Source organism: Oncorhynchus keta, chromosome 19 (genome assembly GCF_023373465.1).
Source record: "Oncorhynchus keta strain PuntledgeMale-10-30-2019 chromosome 19, Oket_V2, whole genome shotgun sequence".
Lineage (NCBI taxonomy): Eukaryota > Metazoa > Chordata > Actinopteri > Salmoniformes > Salmonidae > Oncorhynchus > Oncorhynchus keta.
Window position 1 is genome coordinate 65,760,266 of NC_068439.1, and position 22,568 is coordinate 65,782,833.

The 22,568-nt window shown below is 41.7% G+C and overlaps 1 protein-coding gene across 1 annotated transcript; it reads right to left on the reverse strand.

The window, feature by feature from the left end:
* Positions 1–678: 678 nt before the first annotated feature.
* On the reverse strand, positions 679–12,921 carry LOC118398712 (transmembrane protein 200A-like). The gene is made up of 2 exons (XM_035794346.2): positions 12,029–12,921; positions 679–7,309 (listed from the first exon to the last, which is right to left on the reverse strand). Exon 2 carries the CDS (start codon positions 7,287–7,289, stop codon positions 5,790–5,792), a length of 1,500 nt encoding a protein of 499 aa, XP_035650239.1. The 5' UTR covers positions 7,290–7,309; positions 12,029–12,921; the 3' UTR covers positions 679–5,789.
* Positions 12,922–22,568: the final 9,647 nt, after the last annotated feature.

Sequence of the window (22,568 nt, forward strand, 5' to 3'; positions counted from 1 at the left end):
TAGGACATCTACTTTGTGCATGACACAAGTAATTTTTCAAACAATTGTTTACAGACAGATTATTTCACTTACAATTCACTGTATCACAATTCCAGTGGGTCAGAAGTTTACATTCACTAAATTGACTGTGTCTTTAAACAGCTTGGAAAATTCACGAAAATTATGTCATGGCTTTAGAAGCTTCTGATAGGCTAATTGACATAATTTGAGTCAATTGTAGGTGTACCTGTGGATGTATTTCAAGGCCTACCTTCAAACTCAGTGCCTCTTTGTCTGACGTTATGGGAACATCAAAAGAAATCAGCCAAGACCTCAGAAATAAAATTGTAGACCTCCACAAGTCTGATTCATCCTTAGGAGCAATTTCCAAATGCCTGAAGGTATACAAAAGTATCTATATCCACAGTAAAACGAGTCCTATATCGACATAACCTGAAAGGCCGCTCAGCATGGAAGAAGCCACTACTCCAAAATCGCATAAAAAAGCCAGACTACGGTTTGCAACTGCACATTGGGACGAAGATCGTACTTTTTGGAGAAATGTGCTCTGGTCAGCGGAGTCAATCACCACCTTCCGGAGACACCTGAAACCCCACCTCTTTAAGGAATACCTAGGATAGGATAAAGTAATCCTTCTCACCCCCTTAAAAGATTTAGATGCACTATTGTAAAGTGGCTGTTCCACTGGATGTCATAAGGTGAATGCACCAATTTGTAAGTCGCTCTGGATAAGAGCGTCTGCTAAATGACTTAAATGTAAATGTAAATGTCTGATGAAACAAAAATAGAACTGTTTTGCCATAATGACCATCATTATGTTTGGAGGAAAAAGGGGGATGCTTGCAAACCGAAGAACACCATCCCAACCGTGAAGCACGGGGTGGCAGCATGTTGAGGGGGTGCTTTGCTGCAGGAGGGACTGGTGCACTACTCAAAATAGGTGGCATCATGAGGGAGAAGAATTATTTGGATATATTGAAGCAACATCTCAAGACATCAGTCAGGAAGTTAAAGCTTGGTTGCAAATGGGTCTTCCAAATGGACAATGACCCCAAGCATGATTCCAAAGTTGTGGCAAAATGACTTAAGGACAACAAAGTCAAGGTATTGGAGTGGCCATCACAAAGCCCTGACCTCAATCCCATAGAAAATGTTGTGTGCAGAACTGAAAAAGCGTGTGGGAGCAAGGAGGCCTACAAACCTGACTCAGTTACACCAGCTCTGTCAGGAGGAATGGGCCAAAATTCACCCAACTTATTATGGGAAGCTTGAGGAAGGCTACCCAAAATGTTTTATCCAAGTTAAACAATTTAAAGGCAATGCTACCAAATACTAATTGAAAGTATGTAAACTTCTGACCCACTGGGAATGTGATGAAAGTAACAAAAGCTGAAATAAATCATTCTCTCTATTATTCTGACATTTCACATTTCTTAAAATAAAGTGGTGATCCTAACTGACCTAAGACATGGAAATATTACTCAGATTAAATGTCAGGAATTGTGAAAAATGGTGTATGTAATGGTGTATGTAAACTTCTGACTTCAACTGTACGTGGAATATCTGCATTGACCCTTCTCGCACTAATTTATTTTGACTCATCCTATACTCTGCTCTTACTATTTATTGTATATCCTGTTGCCTAGTCACTTTATCCCTACCTACAGTGCATTCAGAAAGGATTCAGTATTTGACTTTTTCCACATTTTGTTACGTTACAGCTTTTTCCTCAAATTGAACACAGTGGCCTCCATCATTCTTAAATGGAAGAAATTTAGAACCACCTAGTGTAACGAATCTCCTCTTCGTCTGGGGAAGAGTAAGAAGGATCGGACCAATATGCAGCGTGGTAAGTGTTCGTCATATTTTAATTGAAAAATTGAACACTACACAAAATAACAAAGAAGAGAAAACGAAACAGTTCTGCCAGGTGAACAGACACTTCAGACACTTCTGTGGCTCAGTTGGTAGAGCATGGCGCTTGTAACGCCAGGGTAGTGGGTTCGATTCCCGGGACCACCCATACGTAGAATGTATGCACACATGACTGTAAAGTCGCTTTGGATAAAAGCGTCAGCTAAATGGCATATATTATTATTATTATATTACTAAACAGAAATTAAACACCCACAACCAAAATGCGGAAAACAGGCTACCTAAGTATGAATCTCAATCAGAGACAACGAACGAAACCTGCCTCTGATTGAGAACCATACTAGGCCAAACACATAGAAATATAACAACATAGAAAAAAGAACATAGACTACCCACCCCAACTCACGACCTGACCAACCAAACACAAATACATAAAAAAGGAACTAAGGTCAGAATGTGACACCTAGACTGTTCAAGAGCTGGCCGCCCGGCTAAGCTAAGCAATCGGTGGAGAAGGGCATTGGTCAGGGAGGTGACCAAGAACCCAATGATCACTCTGACAGAGCTCCAGGGTTCCTCTGTGGAGATGGGAGAACCTTCCAGATGGACAATCATCTCTGCAGCACTCCAGCAATCAGGCCTTTGTGGTAGAGGGGCCAGACGGAAGCCACTCTTCAGTAAAAGGCATGACAGCCCGCTTGGAGTTTGCCAAAAGGCACCTAAAGGACTCTCAGACCCCTATAATTGACTCTCAGACCATGAGAAACAAGATTCTCTGGTCTGATGAAACCAAGATTGAACTCTGGCCTGAATGCCAAGTGTCATGTCTTGGGGAAACCAGGCACCGCTCATCACCTGGCCAATACCATCCCTACGGGGAAGCATGGTGGTGGCAGCATCATGCTGTGGGGATGTTTTTCAGCGGCAGGGTCTGGGAGACTATTCAGGATCAATGGAAGGATGAACAGAGTAAAGTACAGAGAGATCCTTGAGGAAAATCTATTCCAGAGTGCTCAGGACCTCAGTCTGGGGCGAAGGTTCACCTTCCAACAGGAGAACGGCCCTAACCACACAGCCAAGACAACACAGGAGTGGCTTTGGGGCAAGTCACTGAATGTCCTTGAGTGGCCCAGCCGGAGGCCAGACTTGAACCCGATCGAACATCTCTGTAGTTATCATTACTCGAGAGCATAACTGGTTGCATCACCGTCTGGTATGGTAACTGCTCGGCCTCCGACCGCAAGGCACTACAGAGGGTTGTGCGAACGGCCCAGTACATCACTGTGGCCAAGCATCCTGCCATCCAGGAGCTTGGCCACAGAAATTGTCAAAGACTCCAGACACCCTAGTCATAGACTTCTCTCTGCTACTGCACGGCAGTGGTACTGGAGCATCAAGTCTAGGTCCAAGAGGCTTCTAAGCAGCTTCTACCCCCAAGCCATAAGACTACTGAACAGCTAATCAAATGGCTCCCCAGACTATTTGCATTCTCCCCCCCTTTCACTGCTGCAACTATGTTATTATCTATGCATAAGTCACTTTAATAACTCTACCTACATGTGCCCACGCACATTGACTCTGTACCAGTACCCCCTGTATATAGCCTCACTATTATTATTTTACTGCTGCTCTTTAATTATTTGTTACTTTTATTTATTTATTTATTTTCTTAAAACTGCATTGTTGGTTAAGGGCTTGTAAGTAAGCATTTCACTGTAAGGTCTACACCTATTGTATTTGTGCATGTGACAAATAAAATGTGATTTGATTTGTTCCTTGTGTTATTATTTTTCTATTTATTTGTTATTATTTTTACATTTTTACGACAATAAAAAAAGTCTGCATTGTTGGGAAGTAAGCTGTTGTTTACGACGAATGTGACAAATAATATTTTTATTTGTTTTGTTGTCTAAGCCGCAATGTTTTTGGCTTTTATACTAACTCCAAAGATGGCCTCAGTCAAACTTTATCTTCCTTGTCAAATCCAAAACTATCTTCAACTTTTTCTGTCATTTTTTTCTGTTTAGGATGAGGATCCGAGCCGGAGCTGTGTGGACTGTAACCTATATACTGTAGGCAAGGAACTTCTATAAAAATAGACTAAATCAAAACAAAAGCTACTCTTTATTACTTTGCAAGTATGAATATGTACTACTTAAGAATATCAGAGGATTGATTAGTCAGTGCTTCATCCATATGATACTACCTTATTGTTTGTAAGTGGTTTGTGGGAAGATGAAACTTTATGAGTAACGTAATCAGTCTCAGAGAGCAATAACGGACCAAATCGGCAAGCAGAGGCTGTATTGTTGAAGACTATGAGAGACTAATTGGACAGGACTACCTTTTATAGATACACAAAAAGGGCAGTAAGCTGAACAAAATAAATTCTCATAAAATAAAGAACACGATCAAAGGAAATCCAATGTCTTTCCAAATGCAGTGAGATAAATAATATATTTTTGTATATTTATTTGATTAGGATCTCTTGTATCTGATGCCAATGGTGACAGCTAGTCTTAATTCATTTCAGCGAATAGAGACCATAAAAAATATTTATCAGGTCCTGACCATTCATATAGCACAGGTTCTGCTCTTCATGTTGACAATATGCAATCCTTGTTTAAATTATCATGCTTCCTGGAAGTCACATATGTCTTGGTTGATTCCCCCTCCAGATGGAACCCTCTTATGAGTCTCCTCTCTATTCTGGCAGCTCCCAGCTTGGTACTCCCAGAGCTCCTATTGTTCAATATGGGAATGCTATTCACAATCTTGATAAAGAGAGGATAGTTTCCCTTCTCAACAGACTCAAAGTTTGTGGGTTGAGAAGGAATATTTTTTGAAGAATTTCTCAGTTCATTGACCTTGAAAATTCAATGGACGGAATGAACATCAGAATTACAGACGGGAACTGAGTTACTCTGTACTGTTCGACACAGACTTTGTGCAATTATGTTTGTGTTTAAAATGCATGTACTAAGGCCAGGTGACATACCTTTTTGTGAATACATAGCGGATTTTCATAAGGCTGGCGAGAAAACGTATAGGCTATCATAAAAAACAAATGTTACTCACTGAAAAGCTTCATTTTATTCTGAGAAATGGGTAAACTGTACATTTACAGGTTAACTTGTTTCTTTAAAAGAAATTGCAGTGTTTGTAGAGAACATTACATTATTAAAAGCTCCATAGCAAAATATCTAGCCAACTCTGGTACATACACTGACCAGTTTAAACAAACAAAACCGCCTGTTGCAACAATGCAAAGATGAGAAAAACAAACCACATTTTAGTCGTATTGATTTCTGTATTTTCAAGTTCACCTTGAACCTAATTTCAACATTTTGTTCAATAATCTCACCGTGTGTGACACAGCCTCTCTTTCTTTAGACTCATTGCAAACAGACGGACTACCTGAGCGCGTCATCACACTTACAATGAACTATTCAACACTGACAGTGAACAGCTTGAATTGTGATTCGTATTGCAGAATGATCGTGACACAAAGAAACACCATTTTTAGAATTAGGTCCAAGTAGCGGACCATTTAAAGTCTGGTCTCAGATCTGTTTGTGCTGTCTTGCCAGCTCCTACAGATGTCGTATCTTAATTTGATCGCTCTTTTGTTGCTGATCATTTTTCTGCCGAGCAGGAAATGCAAACTTGTAGTATATTCAAGGTTTAAAAAGGCTTCTAAAGTTAGCAATGTCCACTTTAAAATGTCAGACTTGATTTTCCCTACTGAAAAATGTATCAACCCCTACAAAAAATGTCCATTAATTATAATGTACATTTCCTGGTACTGCAATAATATTTCCTGCTGTAGCTAACTTGCTCAAATTAAGATCCTACATCTGTATGGTCATTTTTGCAAGACAGTACAAACATCTGGGAGCAGGCTATGTAAGAGTTTAAAACCTGGTCTCCGAGCTCCCTCGTTTCATAGTGTTGTTCATGAACTGCTCATCATGTTCAAAGCTGAGGTTATTGTGAGACCTGGAGATCATGAGCAGTTTCTCTTTCTTGGTGTAATCCCGTTTGACTGCTACCTGGGGCAGCTGCAGTCTGTCCATAGGATCCTCCTTGTTCTCCAGCTTCATGTAGCCTTTACTGTTGCTGCGGTCCAGTCGGGGCCAGCTGGGATGTTTCCTCTGCTCTGGCTTCACTGTCAGGGTTGTGGGCCTTCGATCCAGGTCCAGAGACTTGGAGTGAGAAGACAGCATGTGGAGGGAGTTGTTGGAGCCAAAGTCCTTCCGGGCCGCCCCAGGGGACAGGTAGCTCCCACTGGCAGAACCTGGGGACAGAGAGCTACGAGAGGACACGGTGTGAGACTCTGTGGCCGAATTGCTCCTGAGGAGCATGATACCAGGGGGTTTGTAGGCTTTGGCGATGTCCGCCGGGACAGGCACAGCCAGGGAAAGGGACTGCATAGAGGGGGGTCTGGACCTAACCCTCATGTGTTCCAGGTCCTCTGTAATGTTGTCCATGTCAGGCTCGTCAATCACACAGTTGTTGAGCTTAATGACAGGAAGGGTAAAAGCGTTGATGGAGGATGAGACGATGGACCTGGTCTGGCATCTCTTGGGCAAGTTGCTCTTCTCATTGCGACTGCCTTCATGCTGCAAGCCAAAGATGGAGCCAGAGCGCTCTCGGCAGAACGAAGGCACGAGTCCATGCCCCCCTTTGGCCTCGTTGAGAAGACCCTCCTCGTCCTCCGTAGAGCTGGTCCTGCATGACACTCTCACGTTGTTCCCCACACTGGGGAACCCTAGCAGGGTGTTAGCAGCTAGTTTGGAGGCACACTGGTTCTCATAGGTCCTGACCTCATGCTCCCCATAGGGGCCTGAATAGGCCCCGTTCATGTACTGGTGCTCTTTGATCCGCAGACTGTGGATGTCGATGACGGTGGAGTACATGTCTCTCATGTGGATCACCTTGGTCTCCCGGTCCCTGTTTTCATGCAGGATGGCATTGGCACAGATGAAGATGAAGATACCAATACCCATGGTGAACGGCCCCAGCATCTTCATCTTCTCAGAGTGGAGGTGCTGCTCAAAAAACTGGATCAGCTTACCGCCCTGCTCCCGGGTCACCCTGGTGTCGTTGGTGGACAGCTTGGTGTTGGCCGCTACAAGGGGATCTGTGTGTGGCCAGTAGCCCAGCACGGCCATGGAAACGCCCACCATCAAGATCAACACACCCAGGATGAGGAAGAACCCAGAGGCAGAGTAGAGGCGGATTTTCCCCCTGACCACCACCACATCGGCCCGTGTTTTACGCTTGGCCTTCCTCTTCTCCTGGATCTCTCCTGGGGCTGGGGACTGGATGGACAGGTGGTGCTGGGAGCGGGCAGAGTCCTGCCTCTTCAGCGCAGCAAGATGGCCTGTGATCACTCCCCCAGCTGAAATCATCACTACAGCTGTCTATGGCCCTGTAAAGACAAACAAACAGAGAGGGGGAGTGAGAGGCATCTGGTATGTTTACGGGATGTCTGTTCTCTGATTGCTGGCACTGTCTTCCTGGTAATCCCACAGTGAAAAGCAGAGCACCATTGACCTTGGGGTGGCTCCATCAAGCTGGGAACAGCATCTGCAGTTAACTGCTCTCATGCTTGCTTTGGTAATTACGACTGATGACAATTATGTTTTAATATTTGTTCTAGTCACAGCTCATAGGAAACAATTCATTTGGAAATCTGGTGTTAAATCCTCTTTGTATTTCCTCTCTAAAAACTAAGGTGGGTATTTTTGGAAGCCAAATGATAGAAATGGCTAAATGCATTATGTTTGTGAGCAGAAGACTCCAGAGTTAACTGTAATACAACACTGCCTTTTCTGTTCCAGCTGTGTGGGTCTCTGTCACTCTGCTCTCAATCACTCACTCACTCACTCCCTCCCTCACACACACAAACACACACTCAGTCCCATTTACGCAATCTAAACTCAACAAAAAAATAACCGTCTTTCAGGACCCGGTCTTTCAAAGATAATTTGTAAAAATCCAAATAACTTCACAGATCTTCATTGTAAAGGATTTAAATACCATTTACCATGCTTGTTCAATGAACCATAAACAATTAATGAACATGCACCTGTGGAACGGTCATTAAGCCACTAACAGCTTACAGACGGTAGGCAATTAAGGTCACAATTATGAACACTTAGGACACTAAAGAGGCCTTTCTACTGACTCTGAAAAACATCAAAAGAAAGATGCCCAGGGTCCCTAGGCATGCTGCAAGGAGGCATGAGGACTACAGATGTGGCCAGGGCAATAAATTGCGATGTCTGTACTGTGAGACGCCTAAGACAGTGCTACAGGGAGACAGGATGGACAGCTGATCGTCCTCTCAGTTGCAGACAATGTGTAACACCTGCACAGGATCGGTACAACCGAACATTACACCTGCAGGACAGGTACAGGATGGCAACAACTGCCCGAGTTACACCAGGAATGCACAGTGCTCAGACTGTCCGCAATAGGCTGAGAGAGGCTGGACTGAGGGCATGTAGGCCTGTTGTAAGGCAGGTTCTCACCAGACATCACCGGCAACAATATTGCCTATGGGCACAAACCCACCGTTGCTGGACCAGACAGGACTGACAAAAAGTGTTCTTCACTGCCGTGTCGTGGTTTTGTCTCACCAGGTGTGATGGTCGGATTTGCATTTATCATCGAAGGAATGAGCGTTACAACAAGGCCTGTACTCTGGAGCGGGAACGATTTGGAGGTGGAGGGTCCGTCATGGTCTGGGGCGGTGTGTCACAGCATCATCGGACTGAGCTTGTCATTGCAGGCAATCTCAACGCTGTGCGTTACAGGGAAGGCATCCTCCTCCCTCATGTGGTACCCTTCCTGCAGGCTCATCCTGACATGACCCTCCAGCATGACAATGCCACCAGCCATACTGCTTGTTCTGTGTGTGATTTCCTGCAAGACAGTAATGTCAGTGTTCTGCCATGGCCAGCGAAGAACCCAGATCTCAATCCCATTGAACACGTCTGGGACCTGTTGGATCAGAGAGCGAGAGCTAAGGCCATTCCCCCCAGAAACATCCAAGGACGTGCAGGTGCCTTGGTGGAAGAGTGGGGTAATATCTCACAGCAAGAACTGGCAAATCTGGTGCAGTCCATGAGGAGGAGATGCACTGCAGTACCTAATGCAGCTAGTGGCCACACCAGATACTGACTTACTTTTGATTTTGACCCCCCTTGTTCAGGGACACATTATTCCATTTCTGTTAGTCACGTCTGCTTATGTCTCAGTTGTTAAATCTTATGTTCATCCAAATATTTACAAATGATAAGTTTGCTGAAAATAAACACAGTTGACAGTGAGAAGACATTTATTTGTTATCTCAAGAGGATCTAATTTCATAAAAGGGGTTTTAAAACTAAGATGCTGTTACTTAGTCCTTATGAAGAGATCTTCAATTAAAGACTGTAGAATTGATTGACAGTCTTAATGGAGATGACTCAGAAGTGGTCTTTACCTATTTTACAGTAAAATCCATCCTCAGCACGCACAAGCAGCACTGGTCAGTATTCTGGTCAGCCGTACATTCATGGGTGTTCTGACTGCCATACACTCTCATATTTCAACATTTGCCAATGGAGCACCATACCTTAAGAGAAATATGTTATATTTCAGAAGGGTACTCTTGTTTTTTTATTTCACATTTAGTTAACCAGGTAGGCCAGTTGAGAATGAGTTCTCATTTACAACTGCAACCTGGTCAAGACAAAGCAAGCGACAGAGTTACACATGGGATAAGCAAACAATAACACAATAGAAAAATCTATATACAGTGTGCAAATGTAGTAAGATTAGGTAGGTAAGGCAATAAATAGGCCATAGTGAACTAATTATTTTAGCATTAACACTGGAGTGATTGATGTGCAAGTAGAGATACTGGGATCCAAAAGAGCACAAATAAATAACATGGTATCCAATAAAACACCTTAAATGTTCCAACAATCAAGCTGAAGGTAGGACATGTGTAGTAACATGGTGCTTTACCAACAGGAGTGTTGCGTGAATCATTAACAATCTCTGTCAGCACTAACAGGATGTACTGCAGTGTGGACAATTTGTCATGTTTACACACCATACTCACAACACACCTAAGCAATTTTGACTAAACAATGGATATAAAATTGCTTAAGAGTTGTTCAAAGTTGGAAGAATCTTAATGAAAATGATTCACAGCTTAAATGGCTGTAAAATTTGCTTCCACGAAGTGTTAATTAAGGGGGGTGGAGACTTATCCATCTATGATATTCTTTCTGTTTTTTTGTATTTGGAAAATGTTCTATAACTTTCTTTCACTTTGAAATGTGGAGTAGATCTGTAGGGGGGATATTGAGTTCAATCCCTTTTTAGTTGCAATTTTAAGGCAGCAAAATGTGGGTGGGAAAAGTTCAAGGAGGTGTAGCCTTTCTATTGGCATTGTAGATGTAGTGCTGCTTGAAAGTATGTGAACCCCTTGTTCAATTACAGATGATTTTGTTTTAACCATGAAATCTTCATTTAATCAGAACCAGTCTTTTTGATCTGACTTAACAGGTTTATATTTACCAATACCATATGTTGGTGTATAGACAAAATCATGCATGTAGTAGAAAAACAAAATAAAAAAAGGTATTAGTGCTGGTGCAAAAAAATAAGTGAACCCCAAGTAGCATTGTTTAAATCAAGTAGGTAAGTGGAATCAGGTGGGTAAATAATTGTGCACCAAATGAACCAATCAAAGGAGAGATTTGGATGGGACTCTGATAAATAGAGATAAGAAACCTGGTCAGTTTGGTGTTACCCATCCAGGTCAACACAAAGCACACCATGCTGAGAGGAAAGGAGATCTCTGAGGATATCAGGAGGAGGGTTGTGAGAGCACATCAGTCTGGGAAAGGCTATAAAATAATCTAAAAAAGATTGAGCTTCATCGGTCCACTGTGAGGCAAATCATTTACAAATGGAGAGCATTTAACATGACTGCAACTCAGCCTAGAAGTGGACGCTCTTCCAAAATATCCCCAAGAGCCACAAGAACAATAATACATCTGGTAAAAGCCAACCCACACATAAAATCTGGAGATTTGAAGACGTCCCTTGCTGCATCTCAAGTGACTGTGCATGCTTCAACAACAATAAGAAGAACACTGAATAGAAATGCCATTCATGTGAGGGTTGCTAGGAAGAAGCCTCTGCTGTCAAAAATAACCAAACTGCCCATCTTAACTTTGCCAAAGACCACCTGGACAAATTTGAAGGTTTCTGGAAGTCCATTCTCTGGACAGATGAGTCCAAAATTGACCTTTTTAGTCAATCAGTAGGACCATGGTCAGGGCATTATTGGTGTGGTCGGGGGAGGGGTTGTTCCAGACACCGTCAATAATGTGTGAATAGAGGATACCATGGAATTGTGTGACACTTGGTTGTTCTAAGAGTGAGGCGAGAGCGAGAGAGAGCTGATATATCCTAAGTATGTAACAACCGTTACACTGCAGCCTACTTTCCTATGTCAACTACCATTTCACTTATTGTGGTAAGAAACATGTTATGTATTGAACATACTGTTGTATAGAGAGAGGTATGTTGCCAAGAAAACTCCACGATGATGATAGTCAAATGTGTCAGCAACTTCTAGACAGACGCGAGTGTGTGCGTGGGTGGGTGGGCGCTGTTATGGGACCGCTTGTTCCAGGAAAATGAATCATCTGCACAGTAATTCAATACACAATATTATAATCAATCATAACTACATGTGCGCGTGCAGGCTATGCTGCGATATATGTGAAATCTCAAAACACCAGACCAATGTAATATTTGCAGATATCTTCCCATTTTCATAAAACACGCCTATAGCTCGAATAGGGCATACATAGTAAATGGTTTAAAACAGCTATGAATAATAGACTGTGGTAAAACGATGAGAAGGAATTTTGAATTCGCTAGTTGTATGATAGAAAATTTAAGTTGAGAATACGAGCGCAATTGCTCCATGATACTACCCAGTCTATGGATTCGATTGAGAAAAGCATCTGTTGGTTTAAATGAAGGTTGAAATAAAACCAAGCAAATCATCTTTACTTTATTAAAGAAGAGGCCATCTAGGCCAATTCACTATTCCCAAAAAATAATGTTTACTTACCTGTAAACGAGGGTGCTTCTTTGTAGCTAATGTTATTTGTCCATTACGCATAGGAAAATATAACATAAGCCATGTATCTCAACACTCATGTTTGACTTGCTATGTCTGTTTGTATTCCCATTACATTTATATTCGGATGCCGACACGAAAAATAATACACTTCCAAAGAAACAAGCGTTCATTATTTCGCTCCATTTCCTAAACGCGCACCCGGACTGTTGGCCACACGGCTGTGTAAACTGCTCCAAGCTGCCTGACGGGCGGAGAATGACTATTGTTTTGCTTTTAACCGTCTCAACTTGTTGTCACTGATGCCCGGTGGTCCACATTACAGTCGGCTCATGAACTTCAGTTTCATGTCCAGAATATAATCAAATATGTTTTCAGTTTAGCCTATTAACTTAAGATTTGGCTTTGGCAGAAAATCTGCACAGAAACATGTTTTTGCATTTCTTATGAAGAACATGCTAGCATAAGTGTTCACATCTGGGGAAAAAGCACTGTCCTCTTCATAATCCTTTTGGAGTAGAACCAAGATGTATTATCACGTCCACTTTCTATTCCTCCGTGGAACGGTAGCTTGTAGATAAAGCTCTTCTGCAGCATCTTCAAGGATAGAGACATTCCCTTCAACTCGGGAATAATGCATTACTGGGGATGGTAGACTCGGCAAGCTTTGTTCTCCCACGTGATGCTTCACTATAAGTGATGCACAGTGAGACGACAAAAAAGAAACAAGATAAATCATATTTAACTCATTTATGCTTGGAGAAGTCAATGCATCTGAATAGAATATTATCATAATAGTGTCCAATGCTTCCAATGCAAAGACAGCAATTGATGCAAATATTGAAAACATGTGGTAACTTACAGTAAGTTCCCTGCATGTTGCTTTCAATCTGGAGATGCAAATGGTTGAGTTAAACCAAGTCCTATGAGGATGAACACAATCATTAGGCATATGTATAATGAGACACTGTATGATAATATACCTCCCACTGAATCAAGATGAAACACAATCCCTGTTCATACTGCCTACATGCGGTGATGTGTAAGCACCCTTGGAGTAAACAAACAACTGTAGTTTATTTTAGCAGGAGCAATTATATGGTTAAAAACCCAAAGATCAGTATTGAAAGTTGCAGATTTTTAAATGTCTGTAATTTCCTGTGTTTATGCAATGCATATCTGGCTCAATATGATACCAAAAACAACATTTTCACAGGGGGCTTGATGGGCTATAGGGCTTAGGTGGCTGGGTTTCTATATTACATTCCTCTCCTGTGCTACTGACAAAAAAACAGGCATATTTTCTCATTTGAAATGGGACTAACCCAACTTCTAGTATAGTTAGGTTCCACTTCAGCCTTTGGGGTTGAGGGGCTGAGAAGGGTTGAAGAGGGGCTGGGTAAGGTCCCACTACTACGCCTGTTCTCTGTTTCCCCACACATCTGATCCTTGTTAGGAATTCTCAAGGCTTGTTAAATGGGGAGATTGACCGTATGGGGACCTTGACGGGTTGGGTTTTCCAATTGCTCTAAGAGGGAGTTGTCGGTGTACTACGTCAAGGCCCATGTGAGAAATGAGTTGGGCTGTGTCTCAAATAGTACCCTATTCCCTGCATAGTGCACTACTTTTAACCAGAGCTCTATGGGCCCTGATCAAATGTAAGGCATTATATAGGGAATAGAGTACCATTTGAGACGCAGCCTGGGTGTGATTACCAAAGAAATGTAACCTATTTCTTTGGAATTTACTGGGGAGGAACTCTGCTGTCGAACTGAGGACACTTTTCTAAGTGTGACAGCCTCAGCTGCTTGTGGTCACATCCCACTGCATAACTGACTAATAACTTGCGTGATGCAGCTAGACTAGTGAGTCTCAGCGAGGGGGAGGAAACAGATTTCAGCCATGCACGTCCTGAGATCTGGATCCACTCCAGCTGTAATACGTTATGATGTACTGCATGACACGTGTGACAAATGTGCACATGTACAGCACTATATTTACTGTCTCTCTTTGTGTGTAAATTCACCATCTTGAACCATATTCAATTAACCACATTGTGAAGAGGAGTATCTCAGTTTTATGCAGAAAACTGCTGCATTGTGTAAGGGATGTCTTAATAAAAGTGGTCTCTCTATTTTTTCTAGGATATCTTACAATTCAATTTGATGGAGCATTATCTTCTGTTGATGGCTCAGAAGAGTCAAGTTCATTGTGTTCTTTTTCTTGAGCTCTGTCAGTAAATCCCTCAAAGCCTTTTCCAGATCAGTGACGGTGTATGATGTATGCAGAGTTGGGGAGTAACTGATTACTTGTCAAAAACAAACTGTACCTGTAATCAAATCTGATTTTCTTTTTTTTTTTTTTGGGGCGCCAAATACAACAGCTTTAAACTTTACAGTGAAATGCTTACTTACGAGCTCGTTCCAAACAATGCAGAGCTAAAAGGTAAGGAAAATATTTGCTAAATAAAAAAGAAGAAAGTAACACAATAAAAACAATAACGGGGCTATGTGCAAGGAGTACCAGTACCGAGTCAATGTGCAGGGGAACGTAACAGCAGCGTATGTGAAGAGTGTGAAAGTATGTGTGTGTGTGTGTGTGTGTGTGTGTGTGTGTGTGTGTGTGTGTGTGTGTGTGTGTGTGTGTGTGTGTGTGTGTGTGTGTGTGTGTGTGTGTGTGTGTGTGTGTGTGTGTGTGTGTGTGTGTGTGTGTGTGTGTGTGTGTGGCGTCAATATGCATGTGTGGCGTCAATATGCATGTGTGTGTGTGTGAGATTCTGCAGTGTGTGTGTGTGTGTTGGAGTGTCACTGTAGTTTGTGTTAGTGCCTGAGTAGAGTAAGTTAGTGTGCATAGGGCCAATGCAAGAGAGTCAGTGCAAAAGAATTACGATAAATCTAATAATAGGAGGTCAATGTAAATAGTCCAGGTAGCCATTTCATTAACTGTTCAGCAGTCTTATGGCTTGAGGGTAGAAGCTGTTCAGGAGCCTTTTGGTCCCAGACTTGGTGCTCTGGTACTGCTTGCCGTGTGGTAGCAGAGCGAACCGTCTATGACTTGGGTTGATGGAGTCTTTGGCAATTTTTTGGGCCTTCCTCTGAAACCTGGTATAGAGGTTCTGGATGGCAGAGACTTCAGCCACACTGATGTACTGGGCCTTACGCACTACCCTCTATAGCGCCTTGCGGTCAAATGCCAAGCAGTTTCCATACCAAGTGGTGACACTTTTTGTCAATGGTGCAGCTGTATAACTTTTTGAGGATCTGAGGGCCCATGGTAGATATTTTTAGCCTCCTGAGCAGGGATAGGCATTGTTGTAAGGAAAGGGCTGTGTGGAGTGGAATAGAGATTGCGTTGTGTGTGGATCTGTTGGGGCGGTATGCGAATTGGAGTTGGTCCAGTGTTTCTGGGATGATGGTGTTGATGTGAACCATGACCAGCCTTTCAAAGCATTTCATGGCTACAGATGTGAGTGCTACGGGGCGATAGGCATTTAGACAGCTTACCTTGGTGTTCTTGGACACAGGCACTATGGTTGTTTGCTTGAAATATGTACTGTAAGTATTATAGACTGGGTAAGGGAGAGGTTGAAAATGTCAGTTGCTTACCTCAAAGCGAGCATAGAAGGTATTTAGCTAGTCCGGGGGGCAGGTAGCCTAGTGGTTAGAGTGTTGAGCCTGTAACCAAAATGTTGCTGGATTGAATCCCTGAGCTGACAAGGTAAAAATGCGGATGTCGATTATGGCAGACCCCGCACATCTCTGATTCAGAGGGGCTGGGTTAAATGTGGAAGACACATTTCAGTTGAATGCATTCAGTTGTACAACTGACTAGGTATCCCCTTTCCCTAGGCTCACGCCACTGGGCAGCTACCGGTCAGGTTTCCCTTTGTAATCTGTGATAGGTTGCAAGCCCTGCAAAATATGACGAGTGTCTGTATTGATACTTTGCCTGTTTGATGGTTTGTCGGAGGGCTAAGCAGGTTTCTTATGAGCATCTGTATTAATGTCCCGCACCTTGAAAACAGCAGCTGTAGTCTTTAGCTCAGTGCGGATGTTGCCTGTAATTCATGGCTTCTGGTTGGGATATGCACGTATGGTCACCGTGGGATGATGTTGTCGATGAACTTATTAATGAAGCCGGTGACTGATGTGGTAAACTCTTCAATGCCATCGGATGAATCCCGGAACATATTCCAGTTTGTGTTAGCGGAAAAGTCCTGTAGCTTAGCATCTACTTCATTTTACGACTTCCATATTGAGATTGTCACTGGTACTTCCTGTTTGAGTTTTTGCTTGTAAGCAGGAATCAGGAGGATAGAGTTATGGTCAAATTTTCCAAATCGAGGGCGAGGCAGAGCTTTGTATACGTCTCTGTATGTGGAGTAAAGGTGATCTAGAGTTTTTTTCCTTTTAGTTGCACAGGTGACATGCTGGTAGAAATGAGGTAAATCAGATTTTAGTTTTCTTTCATTAAAATCACCGGCCACTAGGAGCGCCGCCTCTGGATGAGCATTTTCTCGTTTGCTTATGGCCCTATACAGCTCGTTGAGTGCGGTCTTAGTGCCAGCATCGGGTTATGGTAATAAATAGACAGCTACAAAAAATACAGATGAAAACTCTCTTGGTAAATAGTATGGTCTACAGCTTATCATGAGGTATTCTAACTAAGGCGAGCAGAACCTCAAGATGTTCTTAATATTAGATGATCATGCTCCAGATGTTGTTGACAAAGAGACAAACACCTCCTCCCCCTGATCTTACCGGACTCTGCCGCTCTGTCCTGCCGATACATGGAAAACCAGCTAAATGTACAGTTCAACCATGTCCTTATACAGTCATGACTCCGAGAAGAATAGTATATTACAGTTCTTAATGTCCTGTTGATAGGTTAGTCTCGAACAGAGCTCATCCAGTTTCTTCTCCAGTGATTGCACATTTGCCAATAGAACAGAGGGTAGAGGCGATTTATTCACTCACCGCTGTTGTCTCATCAAGGTGCCAGACTGCCGGCCTCTATAGCGCCGCTTTCTCCTTCTACAAGTGAATGGGATTTCGGCCTTGTCCAGGATAATCAATATGTCTTTTGCCTCCGACTCATTGAAGTTGAAGTCCTCGTCCAAATTGAGGTTAGTGATAGCTGTTCTGATGTCCAGAAGCTATTTTCGGTCATAGGAAACAATGTCAGAAACATCATGTACAAAAAAGGTAAGAATAGTGCAAAAAAATACACAAAATAGCACAATTGGTCAGGAGCCCGTAAATTGTCTGCTTTCCAAAGCAGCACCATTCTTCAGTTACGTTTTTTGTAATCATATTACAAATACTTTTGAAAAACTAGATGATTACTTATTGGATTACTTTTAAATTCAGAAAATATTTTTTAAAGGGGAAAAAATCTGACACCTTTCTGTTTTCTCAATGACATTCAATTCAGCATTGAAAAAGGGTGCAAGCTTAAATGTGTTATTTATTCGTCTGATCCCTGTTAAGGGGAAAGTAATCCAAAAGTAACGTAAAGTAATCAGTTTACGTTACTGAGTTTGGGTAACCCAAAAGTTACATGACTGATTACAATTTTGGACAGGTAACTAGTAACTGTAACAGATTACATTCAGAAAGTGACCTACCCGACCCTGGATGTATAGCATCATTTAGGATGCCACATAGTTTCATTCTGCATGTGACTGTTATGGTGTGTGAATACATTTTGTCATAAATGTTATCTGCATATTGATCAAACATTACAATTACCATGGTCTAATGTTTACAATTACCATGTAATGTTTACAATTACCATGTAATGTTTACAATTACCAAGTAATATTCACAATTAACATGTTGTAAACATTACAATTACCAAGTGAATCCTCCTTGTTTATGTTTCACATGTACATAGTGGCTTACATACTGGTGTCTTGAATGTGATAAATTTAAGACATTAGATGCTGAAAAAAAAACATTTAAGAGAAAATTGTGAAATATTTCTTAAATATTTTTCAGTATTCTGGATTCTCGACCTGGATTCAGCCCTCCACAGTTCCAAATAGAATGCAATGCTTACAGTTCCATAATCCAGACTCGTGATAAAAATGCAACAACATCCATTTTGGAACAGAAAAGTACTTCTTGCGACCTCTTTAAACAGTGTGCATGTTTTGTTTTTTCCTTGACTAAACACAGGTCACGTTATTTTATAGATCATATGGAGTAGATGAACTGGATGGGGACCTATAGGTTAAGTGTCACTAACAAAATGATTGGGACTCAGAGAGGTAAAATTCAGGAGAGGGGAAAGTGCATCACCCTGCTTAACAGAGGCTTTTGACGAGGAATCAAGATGGTCTTATTTCTGATCTTGTCAACAATCGTTGTATTAAGCAGCTTTCAGGCTCACATCCTTTTTTTGAATGTAATTATACAGGAGAGAGATAGGTTCTGTAAGTGCTGTACAGTGGGAGGAACACACAGAGAAGTAAAGCTTTGTGGATTTCTTGGAGGTATCAGCATGGTTCTCTCTGTTGAATAAACTGTATAGTTACCACATACTATTATAAATCAAATCAAATGTATTTATATAGCCCTTTATGCTGTCTCTAGAGAGTTGAAAACAGCAGGTCTGGGACAGGTAACACGTCCGGTGAACAGGTCAGGGTTCCATAGCCGCAGGCAGAACAGTTGGAGCTGGAGCAGCAGAAGGTCTAATCATGAAATGTGATATCCTCGTGGTTTTATTTTATTCACTGTCTTATACAAAACAAATCAGGAAATGTTTCTAATTAAGCCAATGACACATCTGACAAAACTGTTTCCTACCCGTTCTGATCAGCATGACTCATGAGGATCATGCCTTGAGGAAGACTCACTTGAGCAAACAGCAACCTAGCCCCCGTGTTGCATTTTCCTCCAGCTACAGTTGCCTCATATCCCCGTAGAGTGCATCTCCTCCCCTTTCGTCTCCTCCCTTCACTCCCCCTCTCTTTTCTTTGTACATTAGGTCAAGATCGAGGCCAGTTTCCTCAATAATGCTTGGTATAAAGGAGACTCCTAAAGGTCAGGGCTGTTGAATTAGAAGGTGAACAGACAGGCTGAATACAATTAGCAAAGGACAAAAAAAGATTTAAACCCTCTGCACCATACATTTTGTATAGTTGGTGGACGTGAAATCTAATTTGCTATTGTGCAAACCTCAATTACAATGATTCTGTTTATATTAGGTTGTACAAATGTAGAAACATTCTGTTGACAGTGAAGAAGCAATGTATTCACTATAAGAAATATCACCCGGAGCATTATGTCAGATGCTCCAAGTCTAAGAACAAAACACACATGTTCCCTGTTCAAAGTGAAGAGTTTTTACTGAGCTTTCTCATTGTACTACCAGCTGGTACCACATGATTTCAGGGTAGCCTACATGTATTTGATCTCACTAATATAGTAAGATGGGTAGCCGTCTAGACCTAACTGGGGAAGCTGTGGTCCATCACAGACCGACTCTCCATAGCATGCTGTCGGCTCCAGTTACAGCAGAAGACTAGACTGTCTCTCTGGAAAATGTTGGGGTAACAGATACTGACTGACACACTCTTTGAGAGCTCCAATGGAAACTTGGCTATTTTTAATCAAAAGTCATACTTTCCATACGGTTATCGAAGTGTTTACTGGCAAGTGCATTCTTAACTCGACTAGAGTTAGTCGTAAATTCAAACAACCTTGGCTCAATCACGAACAAGCTAATAGTCATGAAATACTGATCCCTCAAACATGTTGCTTATAAAACACAAAATATCAGTGTTCTAGCCCTTCCATTGCTTATCAGCAGTCTTAATCTGGAGGACATTTGAACAATAGACTGCCATACAGATGCAGTGGCAGCCACTGAGAGATTGTGCCAGGTTCTAATGTCACTTTCTCTCAAATGAAAAGTAGTCACTTGTGTAGCTCCATTGTGTCACCACCACAAATTAACATTGTGACGTGTTTAACATAAAGATAGACCATTACTGAATAAATAAGAGATATCTTTGATATTTGTCTTTTAGCAGATCTCTGTGATTTCATTCTAAAATATAAATATGATTGGTGGAAAGGATTTCTAAACACATACTGTATGCACACCTGCCTGTACAGGCACACAAGCATGCACACACATACATGGCATTGATGCCCATCTAAAACTCGGGGGGACCAGATATGGTGTCTCCATGGTAACGAGGATGCTGGTTGCTGTGGCAGCATGGCAGGAAAACATTAGTTAGTTAAGACCTCAGACAAAGAAAGCTGTGATTCGCACAAATGTATGCTCTGATGCTGAAAAGCAAAGTCTGCCCCTGGAATTACTCTAGTCATTTAGATTGAATAATGTGATGTCTTAACATCAAGACGTTCATTAATCTCCCTTTGTTTAAATGACATCTGCAACAATAATATTTTCATTCATTCTGTGCAGATGTAAAGACATTGTGAGTGCTTAAAGTAACCATGTGCCATAGAGTTATATTATGTTGCTGTGTGGATCATGAAGTGATGAGGTCTTATCTATGTTTAGTGGGTTTCAAAATGTTTTCTAAATGTTTACCAAACTACCAACTATATAAAATATTTAGGCATAGATGAGTATGAGCCAAATGCCTTAGGCTGGAATTAAATTGACTCTTATTATGTGTAAAATATAATCATAATTTAAGAGACAATTCTTAAATTGGTTACAATGAAAACAGTCAGTATATTTGCCTTGTCGTGTAGGTAGCCTACACGCTGTCATTATCCTGGTCATGCATGCATAGACTTGCCCTGGCACTGGTCAGGGGCTCCCAAAGCGACTGCCTAACAGGCTGAAGAAGGTAATAGTGTGGAACATCCGCTCCATCATCAAGAGACAACAGAACTGTAGGCAGCAATAAGCACACTCTGGGTCCCTTTCACTGATGTGATTTGACATAAATCAGAGATGACTTGGAGACAACTGAAAAAGCTATACAGATGTAGGATCTTAATTTGAGGCCGTTTGCTACAGGAGGAAAATAATCCCACAGTAACAGGACGTTAGAATTATTTTGTGGATTATAATCCACTTGTGTAGGGGTTCATACATGTTTTGTTATGACTAATCAAGTTTGGAATTTTCAAGTGAAAATTACAAACCTATTTTTGTTGTAATTTTACCCCATTTTTCTTGATATCCAATTGCGATCCAATTACGATCTTGTCTCATTGCTGCAACTCGCCAATGGGCTCGGGAGAGGCGAAGGTCGAGTCATGCGTCCTCCGAAACATGACTCGCCAAACTGCGCTTATTAACCTTTTGAGTGTAGGGGGCAGTATTTTGATGTTTGGATGAAAAACGTACCCAAATGAAACTGCCTATTTCTCAGGCCCAGAAACTAGAATATGCATATATTTGTCAGATTAGGATAGAAAACACTCTAAAGTTTCCAAAACTGTCAAAATATTGTCTGTGAGTATAACAGAACGGATGTTGCAGGCGAAAACCTGAGAAAAATCCAAAGAGGAAGTGCCTTCTATTTTGAAAGCTCCCTGTTCCATTGCATGCCTTCCCTCCATTTAAAGGGATATCAACCAGATTCCTTTCCCTATGGTTTCCACATGGTCTGAACAGTCTTTAGACATAGTTTCAGCCTTTTATTCTGAAAATGAGCGCAAAAGATCACATCACGTCAGTGGTGGGTGCCAGCAGAGTTTTGCATGCACGAGCAGCTTGGAGCAGACATTTTCTCTCTCTCTCCTATTGAAAAAGCTACGGTCTACTTTAAATCTACTTTGCTGCTAGCTGTTTGTAATGTTTTGTCTGGTGAGAGAGATGTCCTTACATAAACGCTTAGTTTGCGTTCGCCGAAAAGCTTTTTTGAAATCTGACACGCCAGGTGGATTAACAAAAAGCTGTGTTTTCCTATATTGCACTTGTGATTTCATGAAAATTAAATCATTTTAGTAATTTAATTTGAATTTGGCGCTCTGCAATTCAGCGGATGTTGACGAAAATGATCCCGCTAACGGGATGGGTGTGCCAAGAACTCGCCAAGCTGCGCTTCTTAAAACCTCTTAAGACTCTAGGGGCAGTATTTCATTTTTGGATAAAAAGACGTGCCCGTTTTAAGCTCAATATTTTGTCACGAAAAGATGCTCGACTATGCATGGAATTGATAGCTTTGGAAAGAAAACACTCTGACGTTTCCAGAACTGCAAAGATTTTCACTGTGAGTGCCCTAGAACAAAAGCTTCAGGCAAAACCAAGATGTTTCTGCAACCAGGAAATGAACAGGATTTCTCCTTATATGGCTGTGAGACTAGCCTATTTGTTTCCCCAAGTGTCTGGAGCATTGTGATGTATTTGCAGGCATATCATTGGTGTCCATTTGCGTGTCCGAAATTGGTGCGCAAAACTCAGCTGCTGGTATTTTTCCATGGGATTCTGAGAAAAACCATGCTTCCACGAACTGCATATCAATGAAGAGATATTTGACAAAACACCTTGAGGATTGATTCAAACAACGTTTGCCATGTTTCGGTCGATA